Source organism: Aptenodytes patagonicus, chromosome Z, assembly GCF_965638725.1.
Source record: "Aptenodytes patagonicus chromosome Z, bAptPat1.pri.cur, whole genome shotgun sequence".
NCBI lineage: Eukaryota > Metazoa > Chordata > Aves > Sphenisciformes > Spheniscidae > Aptenodytes > Aptenodytes patagonicus.
The window spans coordinates 38,538,573-38,553,110 of NC_134982.1; the positions used below are offsets into that span (position 1 = coordinate 38,538,573).

At 44.9% G+C, this 14,538-nt stretch overlaps 1 protein-coding gene across 1 annotated transcript in view; it reads left to right on the plus strand.

Moving 5' to 3' along the window:
- The window catches only part of ADAMTSL1 (ADAMTS like 1), a 202,176-nt gene extending 187,638 nt beyond the window's left edge, over positions 1 to 14,538 (plus strand). Inside the window, exons 24-29 of the mRNA XM_076362419.1 lie at positions 515 to 715; positions 1,774 to 1,954; positions 6,471 to 6,678; positions 9,794 to 9,903; positions 10,689 to 10,909; positions 12,518 to 14,538. Of these exons, the coding sequence (XP_076218534.1) occupies positions 515 to 715; positions 1,774 to 1,954; positions 6,471 to 6,678; positions 9,794 to 9,903; positions 10,689 to 10,909; positions 12,518 to 12,624 (1,028 nt within the window). The 3' untranslated portion in view covers positions 12,625 to 14,538. The remainder of the gene's footprint in view (positions 1 to 514; positions 716 to 1,773; positions 1,955 to 6,470; positions 6,679 to 9,793; positions 9,904 to 10,688; positions 10,910 to 12,517) is intronic.

A 14,538-nucleotide genomic window follows, 5' to 3' on the forward strand; every position in this document is an offset into this window, starting at 1 on the left:
GCTCAATTTTATCTCTTTGTTTTTCAACAGTTTTTTGTGTAACAAAAATTTTGTGTAAACTTTTGTGTAACAAAAACTTCTGATTTCTAATATAAAAAAGAAGAGAGGAACATGGCCCTGTGGTTTAAATAGGAGATTTGGAGACCAAGTTCTGTTTGTATTGCTTGTTCAAGCATGCTCCTTGAGATTATGCTAGGTGTGTAACCTCCCTATCCCACTTTCCTCAATACTAAAATGAGGATGATCCAAAATAATGGGAACCTTAGAAGGCTTGATATAAATATTTCCGAACTGATCTGAGATTTTCATATGGCTGATTAACTGGCTTTTGGATAATTTTTTTCAGCTGTTGAGAAGGTATTCATTACCACAGTATTCCTATTTTTCATTATGAGAGAATGAGGAGAAAACAGGATGGAATCGACTTTTTCCCCTAATTTTGACCACTTCAAAGCATGTAATTTTGCAGCAAGTTCAGTACTCAGCAGGTTTCTTTCATGTCCCTGTTTTTTAGGTTGTGCTGTGGATGGTCATCCAACCCCAAACATCACCTGGCTTTACTCTGGCGAGCCTCTCAGTCTGCAGCATCGCCTCCTGGCATCGGACCGGATTCTTCAGATACTCAACATCAGTGATGCTCCTGATGGTGAATTCAGCTGCCTTGCTCAGAATGAGGCTGGCTCACTCACACAAAAAACATCCCTGGCTGTACAAGGTAACTTTCCAGTTTCAGTCATGCTGCCCTGTGAAGCTCTTGCCATGGACTTCCCTGCACTGCCTTTCTCATCCTCGATTTCTCCTCTATGAAGCCAGGACTGTCATGCGCAGCAGGAAATAGATGTTTTAATGTTTTACTGCCATGGATATACAATTGCAGGACTACCAGGTACCTTGCAGTGTCTTAGGTGTTACTTTACCAAAATGACACCTGATATTTCTGGCCTGCTGAGCATAAAACACACCTTACTGGTTCAAGCTATACTTATGCTTGTTGAGTCTGGACAATTTTCTTGTCCAGAAATTCAAGACAGAGGCGTCACAGTTTGAACCCCTAAAATTAGAAGCCCCTCTGTTAATCTGCTAAAGTCAGTGTTTCACAGTCTCTTCTTGCTTGAAAACCCTTCACTTGCAAAAATGCTGCAACTGTTATATTTACCCTAGAAATAAGCTGCAAGTGATAAAGCCACAGAACAGAGCAGTGCGGATGGGTTGGAACAGAATATGCAGCTTTCATTGCTCCAATTGTCAGGGATGCAGTGGAGAAGAATTTAACTTTTCCTTAAATTTTGCCATAAAATTTTAAGTGTGTTGCAACTCCCCCATTCTTCTTCAGGATGGATGGTATGTATGATCTACCTGGTCAGAAACCCACTGTTGTAAGATCATAGAATCATAGATACTGCTGGTAACTGCAGTTAACCACATATTCACTAAATCACACCCCTTTAAAAATATAGATGCAATGTCCTGCATCACTGGCATCTGGCTTCACTTAACTGCTCTACCATGTCATTGACTTTCCATGCCTGATGCTTCTAAGCACCAAAAAATTGGGTTTGTTACACCAAAGACAGTCAGTGGCTTACATCAGCTGGAATCCTGTTCCTTCTTTGTTCATTGCCTGGTGCCTTGTAGGCATAGGTAGCTCCCCTTCACATGAGACACCAAGTCCAAATATTTCATCGGGGAGAACATCTCTGACTCTTTCTTTTCTAAGGGTCTCCTGCTGGCAGTTTTTGAGTGTTAACATGTCTCTCCCACACTTTTTGGCAGAATACCAGTGGTCAGTGGACAAGCTGATGGCTTGTTCGGCTTCCTGTGGCCACAAAGGGGTGCAGCTGCCCCAGCTGAGGTGCTTACTGGATGGGGCCGAAGTCAACATATCCCACTGCAGAGAGAAACCCAAGCCAGCCCTGCAGCCCATCGCATGCAACAGGAGAGACTGCCCTTCACGGTTCGTCTGCCTCATGTTAAAATGTCATACATGCTTTTAAGATGTGCTTGAAGAGTTCTTTGCACTGGACATCATGCCATTGCAGCCTCTGTGGCACCTGTCTGGAGAAAAGTCATGGCTAAAGGGGAATTTATGAGTGCTTAACCTAGACAGTTGGGAATTTGTAGCAAGATTTGTGGAAAACATTGACAGTATATGGTAGAAAGAGAGTTTACTCCTCCAGTAATTAGGTTAGAAAATAATACAGAGGCTATTGCCTACTCTTTATTAGCAAAGTTCACAGCTTGAGTTGTATTGGATGATTCCAGCCTCACCCTATATTGGATGTAAATATCATGCTGGTTCTGAGCTCTGTACATATGGGAGTTTCATCACCCAAGAACTGTAGGGTCATATCTCTTTTGTGTTCCACATGGCTTCATACCAGTTTATCCCAACAATATAACAGACAAGAAGCTAGGTTTAGCAGCTGTTTTGGGGTTTTATTCTGAGTTCCTGCATTGCCTGAACATCAATACGGGCAGGACTGTAGCTGCAGCTGCAAAGAATTCCCTTAGCAGAGTGGAAATGTCTTTTGTAAAATAGGTGCATCCCATCAGATCTAGTGGGCATGGGGGGGGTAAGACTGAGTTCTGCCTCCTTTTGGAGATTGCTAGCTTGTGGTTTCCTTAGGTTTGTAACTCTCTGCCCCTGTAATGCTCTGGTTTTTAGCTACTGTTAAACACAAAGGAGCCAGAACAGTTTGAAAGTCTTCTGACTACACTTAGGTCTTCCTCTGCTGCTTGCTCTCCACATAAAACATTTTTCTTCTTTGACACCCCTTGGTGCAAAGAAGAGTACATTCTGAGTGCCTGTCCAGAGAGTCAGTGTAGTATTATACTCCCTCCATGTTAAAAATGTCCTACTTCTGCAATTCAGTAGCTCCTTAGCTGAGATGTGTAAATGTGCTTTTCCATATTTTTCTGGGTTTTTACTCCCTCCTCTCCCTTATTTCCGCTGTGGACATGGTGTGTTTCAGTATACAAGCACTTAAAAGTAGTCAGGACCTCAAGAGAAATTTAGTACAACTTCTCTCATTCAACAGTGATTTGGGACTTGTATTAAAAAAGAGAGTCTAAGCTGAGGCAAGGAGAGGTGCTAAGTAACCTGATGAGAAGTAAGTGGCCAGATTTACCACTCTTGCTGTGTCTCTGGTATATGGCAAGGTTCTGTTTCATTACCTTTTAAAATATATTCCTACCCCTCTTTGCAGGCAAATGTTTTCTGAGTTGCCAGCTGAGTCATAAGAAGGAAACCAAAAGAGATTTGATGAAATGTGAAACATGCTCATTAGCAGCAGTTTTCCCTGGTGATGGCAGTAAATTCCGTGGGAATGGTTTATGTCTTTTTATACCTTCCCTGAACTGTAACGCAACCCACAGTCCTCCCTCAGCTCCTGAGAAACTCCTGAGATTTAAGCTTGGAAATAAAAGCTGATTGAAAAGCAGAGCAGAGCTTTACAAGGGGTGCAGAAACTTCAGATTCAACCTCACCAAACAGCATGAAAAAAAGTAGCAGTGTTTTTGCTGTGTTGGGAGTGTGTTTGTCTACGTACTTGTTTCTGTGACCACGGGAGTCAATCACACGCAGAAGACTGAGGAATAGCAATGGATGTTTTTACAAATATATTAATGACAAAAAGAGAGCCAAGGAGACTCTCCATCCTTTATTGGATGCGGGGGGGAACATTGTCACCGAGGATGAGGAGAAGGCTGAGGTACTTAATGCTTTCTTTGCCTCAGTCTTTTAATAGTCAGACCAGTTATCCTCAGGGTATTCAGCCCCCTGAGCTGGAAGACAGGGACAGCGAGCAGGATAAACCCCCCATAATCCAAGAGGAAGAAGTTAACGACCTGCTACGCCACCTGGACGCTCACAAGTCCATGGGCCCAGGTGGGATCCACCCGAGAGTGCTGAGTGAGCTGGCAGAGGAGCTTGCTAAGCCACTCTCCATCATTTATCAGCAGTCCTGGTTAACGGGGGAGGTCCCGGACGACTGGAGGCTTGCCAATGTGACGCCCATCTACAAGAAGGGCTGGAAGGAGGATCCGGGGAACTACAGGCCTGTCAGCCTGACCTTGGTGCTGGGGAAGATTATGGAGCGGTTCATCTTGAGGGCACTCACAAGGCATGTGCGGGACAACCAGGGGATCAGGCCTAGCCAGCACAAGTTCATGAGAGGCAGGTCCTGCTTGACCAACCTGATCTCCTTCTACGACCAGGTGACCCGCCTAGTGGATGAGGGAAAGGCTGTGGATGTGGTCTACCTGGACTTCAGCAAAGCCTTTGACACCGTCTCCCACAGCATTCTCCTAGAGAAGCTGGCGGCTCACGGCTTAGACAGGTGTACTCTGCGCTGGGTAAAAATCTGGCTGGACGGCCGGGCCCAGAGAGTTGTGGTGAATGGAGTTAAATCCAGTTGGCGGCCAGTCACGAGCGGTGTTCCCCAGGGCTCAGTTTTGGGTCTGGTCTTGTTCAGTATCTTCATTAATGATCTGGATGAGGGGATTGAGTGCACCCTCAGTAAGTTTGCAGACGACACCAAGTTGGGTGGGAGTGTTGATCTGCTCGAGGGTAGGAAGGCTCTGCAGAGGGACCTGGACAGGCTGGATCGATGGGCCCAGGCCAACTGTATGAGGTTCAACAAGGCCAAGTGCCGGGTCCTGCACTTCGGCCACAACAACCCCATGCAGCGCTACAGGCTTGGGGAAGAGTGGTTGGAAAGCTGCCTGTCGGAAAAGGACTTGGGGGTGTTGGTCGACAGCCGGCTGAACATGAGCCGGCAGTGTGCCCAGGCGGCCAAGAAGGCCAATGGCATCCTGGCCTGTATCAGAAATTGTGTGGCCAGAAGGAGTAGGGAAGCGATCGTGCCCCTGTACTCGGCCCTGGTGAGGCTGCACCTCGAATACTGTGTTCAGTTTTGGGCCCCTCACTACAAGAAGGACATTGAGGTGCTGGAGCGTGTCCAGAGAAGGGCAATGAAGCTGGTGATGGGTCTGGAGAACAAGTCTTATGAGGCGCGGCTGAGGGAACTGCCTGAGGGGTTGTTTAGCCTGGAGAAAAGGAGGCTGAGGGGAGACCTTATCACGCCCTACAACTACCTGAAAGGAGGTTGTAGCGAGGTGGGTGTTGGTCTCTTCTCCCAAGTAACTAGCGATAGGACGAGAGGAAATGGCCTCAAGTTGCGCCAGGGGAGGTTTAGATTGGATGTAAGGAAAAATTTCTTTACTGAAAGAGTGGTTCAACATTGGAACAGGCTGCCCAGGGAAGTGGTTGAGTCCCCATCCCTGGAGGTATTTAAAAGACGTGTAGATGAGGCGCTTAGGGACATGGTATAGTGGGCATGGTGGTGTTGGGTTGATGGTTGGACTTGATGATCTTAGAGGTCTTTTCCAACCTCAATGATTCTATGATTCTATGATTCTATGCCTCTCCATGGTACTGGAGAACACCTATTGCCTATTTTGTAAAGTAATCATAAACACCGCTGGTAAGGGACGTGATAGGCACTATTTTTCTCCCAGTAACACACAAATCCTACAAAGTGTCCTGAAACTTAATGAAGCAAACTGCTGACTTAACCATAAAACTCTTCAGGAAACTAGTAATCAGTCCCATTCTTCCTGTTCCTACCTACCTCCTTCCCAAACCCAACTGTATGAGTGTTTCACTTAATGATCCTTAAAGAGACAAAATGGGTTGTCCATCTTGGTAAGAGTTTGGACCTGGGCTATTATTTTCTGTTGTTACAGGCATTTTACTAGTTAGACTGGATTTTTTAAACCCCAGCACATGGGGGTTCAGAGCCTCAGCCTCAGCTGCCAGATGCATGGTCTGAGCTCAAGAGGAAAGAAGAAAGGTGTTCTTTGTCCCTGGGCTGACTATGCACCGACCTTATCCCTGAGCAACCTTCAGGCTTTTCTGGATGATCCCACTTGTCAGGGGCATAACAGAGTAGGCAGACACCAGCAGGACCCAGCAGGCTTTTGGCTGTTCTGTCAGCAGCAAGTTCAAAGTGGCCTGTGAGCTCCTCCAGCAACTTTACACAGACAGTTTTCCCTACTAAGGGGTGTAAATGGGCTAGTCATTGCTGACGTTGTCAGTGTAGCCTGTGACTGAGGCTTCCGTGGCACAGTGGTGTAAAAGCAGCCATGCCCAAACCCTGTGCCTGGGCTAGAAATACGTACTAAGCTTTTAAAAACCGCCTTAAGGGCTAGAAAATTATTTCTGGGCCCAAAGAGCCTTGAGAAGAGAATTTAATGAAAAATGTTCTCTTTTCTCAGCTTTCATCCTCTGAGCAGTTTTCAGTGACTACTATGGGAGGCTGAGGCACTCAGCACCTTCCAGGATCACACCCTAAATGAACCAAGCCATTGTTGCCTTTTTTTGGTCAAATACATAAAGACCTGTTGACACCAATGATCCTGCAGATGGTGGCACGTATCTGCTCCCTGACCTGTTTTCCTTTCTCTCACAGATGGATGGTAACATCGTGGTCTCCTTGCACACGGAGCTGCAGTGGAGGCATCCAGATGCGGCGAGTGACATGTCAGCGCCTGACAGCAAAAGGCAGCTCTGCCCCAGTGTCGAATGAGGCTTGTGCCCAGGTGTCCAAGCGTCCTGTGGACACACAGAACTGTAACAGGCAGCCCTGTGTTGAGTGGGTAGCCTCCTCCTGGGGCCAGGTAAGGAACAAGCCAGCAGTCCAAGGACAGCATCATAGTGTGGGCTAGAAAAAAGTGACAGAAAATGAGAGGAGTGATTTTGCACCCTGGTATCTTTAGGTTATGGTCTGCAGGCTTTTGAGGAGGCAACTAATTTGCTCAGCTCTTTCAACTCCATATTTCATGCACTGCATGCTTGGATTTCTGTAGCTTCCTGCGATCCCTAGAAACGCTGCTTGTGAACAGGAGTTTTACTGCAGACCCCTGTATCATCCCCAGTGGAAAGTTCTGCAGCTCCTCTCTATAGTGACAGGTGACACATCTGGGAAATAGTCTTCTCCAAGTCTTAATTCCCCTTACCACCCAGTGAGTGTGTTTCAGTTTTGGCTGGCAGGAGTCAGGGCTGATGACTGTGATAGGTTTGGGGTGGGGGAGTTGCATAATAACCCAGTTTTACAAAGTTGCTGATGTTGCCTGAGAATGCCAAAAAGTGGGAGCTTTCTTGATTTGCTTCATGATGAAAAGCAGAATGGAGGGCTAAAAGCATTTTCAGACTCCTTCATGCTGTTTTGCAGATCTTCAAATTCTCTCCTTGCAGCTTCATACAATGATCAGTTGTTAAAAAGCTTCACTCCATAAATACCAAATGTTCCAAGTATTTAGAGTTAAATCGCTTTATTGTGGGAATCCACAGAAGAGTTTTGTCTTTGTCTCTCTGTGAGCTATGAGGTTTCCTGAAAAGACATTTGTCAATATGTAGTCAATTATAACCTGGGACCAGTCATTGCTATGTGCTTTCCTCCCTTTTCTCTCCACTCCACCTTGACTGAGCCATATGTGAAGGTTGATGAGTCCACCACAGTCCAGACTTAGGGGTAGAAACTCACAGATTTTAGCCCAAAGATCTCCAGAGTGGTGATTCACACAAGGGTATAGCATTCCAGGGTGCATGAGACACAGGGTTAAAACCACAGAAGCCAATCTTGCTAGAGGTTAAAGCCAGAAACCAATACTACTTTAATATCACTTTTGGTGAAATAAACATTTTCAAAGGGAAAAAGAAAAAGCAGGTTGACAAATCCAAAGTAGTCATACATCTAATTGAAATTATGAGTCAGGTAAATGTATAGAAGCGAGGCTTCTTACCATGCAAGAAGAGGCTAAGAAAATAATAACCCAGAGTAATAACTATCAGTCTTGACACATAGTGAGCTATCATGAAATATTTTCCTCCTTTTCTAATTAGCATGTGGTAAGTCAGTTTGAAAACAAAGGCAAATGCTATCTCATTGTATTAGAGGTTAGAGTAATACGATAGTTTCTTATTAATAACCACATGCATTCTGTATTTGCTTGGGGTAAATGTGCTTAATATGCACAATACATTGCGCTGCATCAGGTTCTTTTACGATGTTGGTAGTAAAAAGTGTCTTCAGCTACCAGATCTTGCTATTGTTCACTACCTGAAAACAACTTCATTTAACTCTTGCCCATGTATTTTGGAAATTTCTCTCATGAAAGGTGATTGAGTTATTGTATTACACTTATGAGTAAAGCTTGGAATTATCCTTTTATATGAAAGAAGCAAATTGTCACTCCCTGTGGAATTCCAGGTAAGGACTGGATTATCCTTGCAAAAAGCCAATTACCTCATCCTTATTTTGTAGATCATTATGGGCTATATTGTTCCCCATTACCTCATACTCAGCTGAGACAATCAAAGAAGTCTGAATTAATTTGTTAGACCTAACCTCTGTGCGTTATAATATAACATTTCTTCTACCTAGCTTAAAAAAAAGAAATCAAGTCCCACACAATTCTGTACAGCTCGGTCTCCAAGCCAGAAGACTGTTATCTAATTACAATTAGGAAGATATCACTGGCTTAGTGGCTCAGTGGATCAATGACCTTCTCGGTAGTATCATGGGATATCAGTTCCCTGTTGCCCAGGTGTGGTGACCAACTTTTCCAACTCACAGAGAAAATAAACAGACTACCTACTCTACCCCTACCTCTAGAATGAATTCCTTTCCTTCATTTAATGTTAGTGGCATTTTGATCTCGACTATGTAATCCCATAGTGTTTTAAAACTAGTGACTCAAGCTTGCTGGTGATGAGGACTGCCAGCACCTGCAGATATTGCAGAAGTGCTCCACATACTTCAACGAATGACATTTCCATCCACCTTGCTCAACCAGGAGGTCGACTGGGAGCAACTGAAAACCCGGCAGTCACTGCTTCTCTCTCCCAGTTGTCAGGGAGGGAAGAAATAGCAGTGGGAAGGGAGTATTATGTGAGCAGTGCATCATACTGTGTAATAGGGCTCCTGTTGATGGGGGGCAGAGGTGGCAGCGGGATCAGTCAGCAGCCCTCCCTTGGCAAAAATTCCTCCCTCATACTAAGGTCCCTTTCTTCAACCCTCAGTCTGTTCTTGAATATAATTTCCAGATACTTAGAAAAGAAACTGTTTCCTAACAGTTGATATAATTTTAAAAGAACACAAATACATGCTTCATACCGATAGCTAATTACGATTTAATCAAAGGAGAGGTTTAAAAGAGTTAAACAGTAAGCATGTGATTGGTAAGCTTGAATAGGTTAGGATAAGCTCAGTATTGGAGCAAGCTTGCAGATCTGCTGTGTGCGTCGTGCTTGCTGCTTTTGTTTATTGTCCTGCAATGCTTTTAAATCATTAAATGGAGTGGAATATGTTCTTGGTTCAATGCATTCTTGGTTATTAACTATTTGCCCATAAATTGTCATAGTACAAACTGCAAGATGTACAATAAAAGGAGTGTATTGAAATTTCCTGTACGGATCATAGGCTCTTGGCTAATGACATGAGAGCATTTTATTTGCCATAACAGATGTATTTAAGATTGAACTATTGAAGAGAAGAGGTAATGAAATCTACAGAGCAGATATAGAAATGCAGTTTTAATGCTGCTGGAGGAGGGTGAGGTAGGGCAGAAGATGACTGCGCACTCAGCATTCAAAGCCTGCAGAGCTGCATGAAGTGCTCGAAAGCTCAACAGTCATTGCACAGAAGTATGCATTTTATTTCACCAGCAGTCTTATAAAAGGGGAACATGTCCTGCCTTTTACCTCCCTTAAGTGATTTTTCTGTGTTCACAGTGTAACGGGCCTTGCATTGGACCACGACTGGCTGTACAGCACAGACAGATATTTTGCCAGACCAAAGATGGGACTTCTGTGTCATTGGATCAATGCAGTGCCTTACCAAGGTAGGACAGGAATCCCTTATGTTTGAAACCACTACCCTTTGCAGAGATGTTGAATGGACTAGTGACTTAACTGACTATTTTTGGCTTTCCCCTATGTAATGAAGAGGTCATGCTGCAACCCGTACAGTTAAATGGTACAAATCTCACCAGGCTTAAGCCCAGGCTTCATTATTTGTTCCTATGAGCCCCAGAAAAAAACACTTGTTGACCAACAACTGGAAAGTCTTCTGAAAATTAATATAATTGGCTCTTTGGCTCCCACTCATGCATTTTCATTATCTGTGTGACAAATAGGTGGGAACCAAGTGTACCTATGCATCTTCTGTGAGACTGCATTGAAGGGAAAAGGAGGGTTTCAGGGAATCAGTTTTGTTCCCGCTGGCTGTAAAGCCATAAAAAAGTTACAAAGCCCTGCTGGGTCTTACTGGTTGCCACTTCACTCATTGCATCTTTTCAGTGGACCTCTGGTTTGGCACTTCATGAAGAGGATATTTCAGCCAAATCCTCAAATAGTACAAATGGTCATTTAGCTCCAGTAGTGCTATACCAGTGTGTGCCTGCTGAGGGTCTGGTCCTTGAGTGCAGTTACAAACTGCCTTTCAGTGTACTGGAGTTACCCCCACTTGCACCCATTGAAGACCTGACCCATATGGTGCTCTGAGTGAATTATGTTTGGGATATGCAAGGCTTGCTGTCCCTGGAGCTTGCATGACACCCGGAGCAGCGTGCACTTGCTCCCTGGGCAGCATGGTGACAGGTCACCCCTCCCTCCCTCCTGCCCACAGGCCTTTGAGCACCCAGAACTGCTGGACCGATGTCTGTGGCGTGCACTGGAGGGTCAGCCTGTGGACAGTCTGCACGGCTACATGTGGAAACTATGGCTTCCAGTCCCGGCGTGTGGACTGCGTGCACGTCCGCACCAACAAGCCCGTGCTGGAGCATCACTGCACCTGGAGGCCACGGCCGGCAAACTGGCAGCGCTGCAACATAACACCCTGTGAAAACAGTACGTTGCTGAGAGGAGGGGAGGCAGTGCGGTGCATGGGGAGGGAAGAAGGCAGAGCCATCTCTCAGAAATGCAGCACTGAACCTTGCAGCTGGGCATCCTAGGGAACCTCCAGCCTGAATATATGCAAAATGCAGTGTCGAAAGCTCAGTGCTCAGCACCTCAGGGGGAATGGCACCCATTGCGGTTTGTTGGTGATGGTGTTAGCACTGGGATTGTGTCCCCTTGCTAATAGCATGTGAAATGGCTGATGCAGTCTTAACTTTCCAATAATTGTACAGACAGAAAGAAAAACACAAATCACAGACTGCTGGCTATAGTTAAAATACAGTAAGTCTAAATCCAGTGGGTAGGTTGATGATGGGAATTCCTGGAGTGGAGGCTGCTTGCTTTCAGGTGGCAAGCAACTAGTTGGGCCTGCCAAAGGACTAGAAAGGTTACAGATATTTAAAAAAAAACAAAAAAGAACAGATGATGTGCCTCTTTGGAAACGATGCCCCACTATGGCAATGTCCGCTTGGGAAACACCAGGCAGCACAAGTTTAAATCATGATCTTTTCATTTGCCCCGGCTCCCACCTCACGTGCTGATTTTGATGGGCAGATCCTATCCTCCAGGATGCAAGCCGGTTGCTGTGCAATTGCCACAGAAGCAGCAGCAGAACCTGCCTGCGCTTGCTTACGGCCACGCCAGCTCTGACACTCCCTCTTGGTAAAGGCAAAGTGGACTCCATAGGTCCAAACCCGTGAGCTGAGTTTGGGGTTCCCTAATGGAAATGGAAGGGCTGAGGGAGCTTACAGGTACCAAGCAAGACCTTCACTGTCCCTCCAGCCTCTTCCTGCTATATAGAAATGTCCCACATCTAGACAACAGTGGAGTTATTTGGCACAGACGTTACTGGACGGGGCTGTACAACTGCTCTGTGAGGATCCCCTTTCCAGCCTTAGCATGCAAAGTGGAAGTCCTTCAGGCAACAACACACCCAAGGTCTTGAAGGGATACTGGACAGTTTTCCAATCTGGAGCTCAAAAGCAGGAGGCTGCGGGCCTTAAAAACTGTCCAAATGATACCAGGACCTAAGTCCTAGGGGAGTTCAAAAAGTGTCTTAACATCTCCACCCCGGGCTGTGTTCTGCGACACAGATGTGAAAAGCACAACACAACACCTGGTCAGCCAGGCTAGCACTCCCACACACTGTCTCTTGAAATGCAAAAGGTTGGCCAAAGTGCCTTTGAGCTACTCTGTTAAAACAAGTTTCCAGTTTTATTTACTACTTCATCTTTGGTTTAACAACTGTTATGAAACTCCTAGAGCCTCCCTAAAGTGCTGGTACATGACAAACTGACAGAGTGTTAGAGCAGCCTCAGAAGCTGGTGTATTCCCAGTCTCTGAAAGTAAGGGCTGCCCACCATGTTCTCCTTTGAGTCTTTGGCTGCCTGAAGTCCCCACTCAGTCTTTGCAGCAAGTCAAGCTCATGCTCATAGTGAGACTTCTCAACACAAAGCTGTCTTGGTCCCCCTTTCAGCCACCCCATGAAATGTTCTCAGGTAAGAAATCCTTCTTTCATTGCTTCAGCATCATTTCTCCTTTTTGTTTCCCCTTCGGCAGTGGAGTGCAGAGACACCACAAGGTACTGTGAGAAAGTGAAGCAGCTCAAACTCTGCCAGCTCTCCCAGTTCAAGTCACGCTGCTGTGGGACTTGTGGAAAAGCTTGAAGACAAAAGCAATGAAAATGGAGGAACAAGGGGATCACAGCCTTTGCTTCATTGAGGCAAGGACTTTTACAGAAAATATAAATGGAATGGAATTCTTTTTTTCATTTTATTTATTTATTTCCCTTTTAAAAAAAAAAGAAAACCTTTTACCAAATCATTTTTGTAAAGGGACTTGACAAGTTTTCCCTTCTATGAATCTGGGAGACAGAATGCAGCAAAACACGGTCATGAGGGTAGACCACAAAGAGTCATTGAGCCCCATGCCACCAGCAATGGGCCTGAGAGGAGCGGGGCTGTCCCATAATCCATGTACATGCCTGGGGATACACCAACGGACAGATGGGGAAGTGGATCACAGTAAAAACCTAGCATCACATTGGATGACCACAATATGAAACAAATAATTAAACAGCTTGACAGGTCATGGGGTACTGGAGGAAAAAAAAAGGCTAAACTAAACATTCCGCTATGCAGTATACAGATACTTCATCTATCTTAGACTACTTTGAGAATATAAGCATATGAGTTTGCTTTATAAACCTATTTGTTACATCCAAGATTGGATTCCTCTTTTTTCTTTCTAAACCTCTCTCTCCTTCTCATGCCAGGCCTTCAAATTATTTCAATGGGAGATCCTCATGATCTTTGAGGATCTGGTGTCTGGGGGACTTGAACAATGGTGTGTAATGTGAGTGAGTCTAAAACACATCTGAAAATGTTCCCAGATTGTGCTTGTGAGGGAGGACTGGGGATAGGAGGGTTGCCCTCAGCACAGAGGTGAGGTGATGATGTTAATTATTATCCAGGAGAAGGAGAGAAAGTATCATCTGCTATTGACAGACTGTAGTACAAACCTGCAAATGCTGTTCTGTAGAGAGCACAGGCAGGAAAGATAGCAATTCTCTGTGGTAACAGGAGCTACTTCGCATACTCCATCCGACTAACACTTACTTTGAAAAGAGAGGAGTAACAGTTCCCAGAGCTGCTTTCAGACCTGGGGTTTTGGAAGAGAACTTGAGGAAGTGCATTTCCCTATCCTGCTAATGCGAAATTTCTCTCTCCTGGCAGCCAAGCCTTTTGGACAAGTAGTAGAAAAAAGCTGTATTCTGATTTCTTGTGGTTATTCCTATTCAGTAGAAACAGAATGAATTCAGCATCAGCCCCAGAGGACTAATGCCAATAATTTTTAACAAACTTGCTCCTCTCCAGCTGCTTCCTACAACAAAACAGGTGCTATAAAGCAGCACATTTTTAAGCCCATATGTAACACCCTGAAGATATGATCTAAAAAGTGAGGTTCAAACATCACACCCACAGTATGACTTTGCATGCTGTCTGTGAGTCTTTCCCCCTGGCCAGCTGTAGTGGTTATTCAGCCAGTGAAGTGCTTTTAGTTCCTGGGCACTCTCTGCTCTGCTCAGAATAGCGCCTTAAAATTAGAGGAATTCTGCAAAGCATGGGGTTTGAGCATCGTGAAACTTTAAAGGAGAGCTATCTGGATCTGAGGCTTTGGTTCAAGACCATCTCTAAATTAAAGGCTTGGCTGTGCCCCTCCTGTCACCCCCAGTGGGGCTCAGGCCTTGTGGTACGTTAATGAAATGCTGTTCAAGGACTGCTGTGTTACAGCTTCCATGACACGTGGATTTTTCAGCAAAACTGGGAGTCCACTTCTGAGGTCAGTGCCAGGTTCATGACATTAAACTGTCTCAAGTTGGGTTACTTCAAAACACATCTGGCAGTGACCGCTTTTACTACAAATGGGTCTTCAAGAAATAGTGTTGCTAAGCATCAGTGTAACTTTTTATTTAAAAAAAGAAGAATGTCTTTCTATGTATGTAAATGTATATCTTTTCTGTATATTTATTAGGATTTCTTGTACAAAAAGTGCAATATTAATAATTGTACATTATTTTG